Consider the following 2,390-nt stretch of genomic DNA (forward strand, 5'->3'; position numbering starts at 1 on the left):
CCTTCCACCTGGCAGTCCATGATGAGGGGACGGTCCCGCACCGCGATCACATCGCTGGGCTCCTTCACAAACGCCAACTCGGATGCTTGGCTTAGTGCTGAGGGAAGAGAAGAGAAGAAGAGAAGAGAAGAGAAGAGAAGAGACGAGACGAGACGAGACGAGACGAGACGAGACGAGACGAGACGAGACGAGACGAGACGAGAAGAGAAGAGAAGAGAAGAGAAGAGAAGAGAAGAGAAGAGAACAAGACAAGACAAGACAAGACAAGACAAGACAAGAGAAGAGAAGAGAAGAGAAGAGAAGAGAAGAGAAGAGAAGAGAAGAGAAGAGACGAGACGAGACGAGACGAGAAGAGAAGAGAAGAGAAGAGAAGAGAAGAGAAGAAGACAAGACAAGACAAGACAAGACAAGACAAGACAAGACAAGACAAGAGAAGAGAAGAGAAGAGAAGAGAAGAGAAAAGAAAAAAGGAGACGTGTTTAGGTGCTGGAGAGGCTCGTAGCTATAATTATAAGTATTTATGCACTGTACTGCATCAAGTGTTGAATTAGAGATGGTGATGGTCAGAGATGAAAGTTCAAGCTTTAGATAGTAAAATTCACATTTTATACCAAACATCAAATAAAACCTCATCTCGTCTAATCTCAATGAGCACCCAAAGTATATAGGACAGATATTATTTTACCATTATTATGCCATTAAAATCGAGTGCAGTGTTACTCATTTACAGTTGAAACAGCACTGACACAATCGCTATGAACCACTCTGCTAACTTGTGAGTTATAGCGTAAAGGCACGTGATGAACGCACCCCTGGTGTAGATGTTGTGACATTATGGATGACGACATTATGGATGTCGATACTGGTGGCCACACTGTAGGGAAGGGGGCACAGGTATCCCATATGACATGATGCGATGACCACTGATGATTAGTGGAGGAGCTGGAGGTGATGATGCCATGGCATTGGGATGATGTAGAGGTGGATGAAGAGGAGGAGGAGGAGGATGAAGAGGAGGATGAAGATGATGAAGAGGAGAAGAGATGATGTCAACCTCCATGGTGCATGATGAGGATGATGAGGATGATGATGATGATGATGATGATGATGATGATGATGATGATGATGATGATGATGATGATGCAGAGATGATGTCAGCCATGATGACCAAATGATGGATGGAATGGAGGATGACCTGATGCTAGGCTATGAATAATGCAAAATGTGTTATACCACAGGAATTAAAACCAATGATGAAAAAATCTGGTCACAATCTGCTACTACAGTACATATTTCAAAATCCACTTTTCAATATCAACCTAATAAGAGTTTGATATGATTAAGTGAGTTTCCATGTTGAAAAACAATCTACATTTAGGAAAAGATGGAGGGACACTGTGTTTAGGCGACGTCTCGGAAGTCGAGTTCAAATGAACGAGGCTACACAGAAGGACGATTCGCACAGATGGTCACTTCATATCTTGCATGCACAGTAGGAGTACAAGTGTCCTACCACCCCAGCCTCCCTTGTTGTGCACATACAGTACAGCAGTGTTTCCCAACCAGGGATACGTGTACCACTAGGGGTACGTGAGCACACTGCAGAGGGTACTTGGAAAAATTTAATTTTAACAAATGCCTGGAGCATAGTCATACTACAATAGAAAAAAAGTGATGTAAAACATGAGTTAGGGGGTACTCATGGTGCAACAAAATGGCTTAGGGGGTACATGACACAAAAAAGGTTGGGAAACACTGCAGTACAGGACAGAGCTGTATAAAGTAGTAGTACTCTTACAGATGTAATTGTAACACTAGTAGCATGCTATTACAAAGTTGAAAGTTCTTGAAATCATGACTTATCACACCAGCAGTGATGTATTGTAATTACATGTGGAGAACTTCTACCTCTACTCTGTACAACTTTGGTACAGGAAAAGTACTGTACAAGTATCCAACCCCATCCTCCTTCTCTGGCCGTGTATGAGGCTACCTTGAATGACTTGGAGAGTTTTACAGCCTGCATGGGCCACATAGTGATGCTGTGGGTCTGTGCTGGCCGTGTACTGTGTCGTATCCTGGCCGGCCCTGCCCAGCAGCTTTATGGCGCTATAAAGACTTTAAGGACAGCGTTTTATGACCTCCACTGGTAATTAGAATGGGAGGAAGGAAGGAGGATGAGCAGGGTCATATTAAGAGAATTGATTACAGCCACACTGAGGCCACTGACATCATTGATCTAGGGGGAAAAAAAGTCGTCTCCCCCCTCCCCAACCCCCCCACCACAACCACCACCACCACCACCACCACACAATTCGTATATTACTGGTGAAAATAATGACCTACGTCTGGGACACAAAGGAGCATGTAATCGCAGAAACACCAATTAG

At 43.8% G+C, this 2,390-nt stretch overlaps 1 protein-coding gene across 1 annotated transcript in view; it reads right to left on the reverse strand.

The window, feature by feature from the left end:
• The window catches only part of LOC134448792 (immunoglobulin superfamily DCC subclass member 3), a gene marked incomplete at its 5' end in the record, with an annotated part of 27,802 nt that extends 27,695 nt beyond the window's left edge, over window positions 1-107 (reverse strand). The window contains one exon of the mRNA XM_063198451.1: window positions 1-107. This exon is cut by the window's left edge and continues 212 nt beyond it. Coding sequence (XP_063054521.1) covers window positions 1-107 — 107 coding nt within the window.
• Window positions 108-2,390: the final 2,283 nt, after the last annotated feature.

The sequence above is a fragment of the Engraulis encrasicolus genome, chromosome 5 (assembly GCF_034702125.1).
Source record: "Engraulis encrasicolus isolate BLACKSEA-1 chromosome 5, IST_EnEncr_1.0, whole genome shotgun sequence".
Classification (NCBI taxonomy): Eukaryota; Metazoa; Chordata; class Actinopteri; order Clupeiformes; family Engraulidae; genus Engraulis; species Engraulis encrasicolus.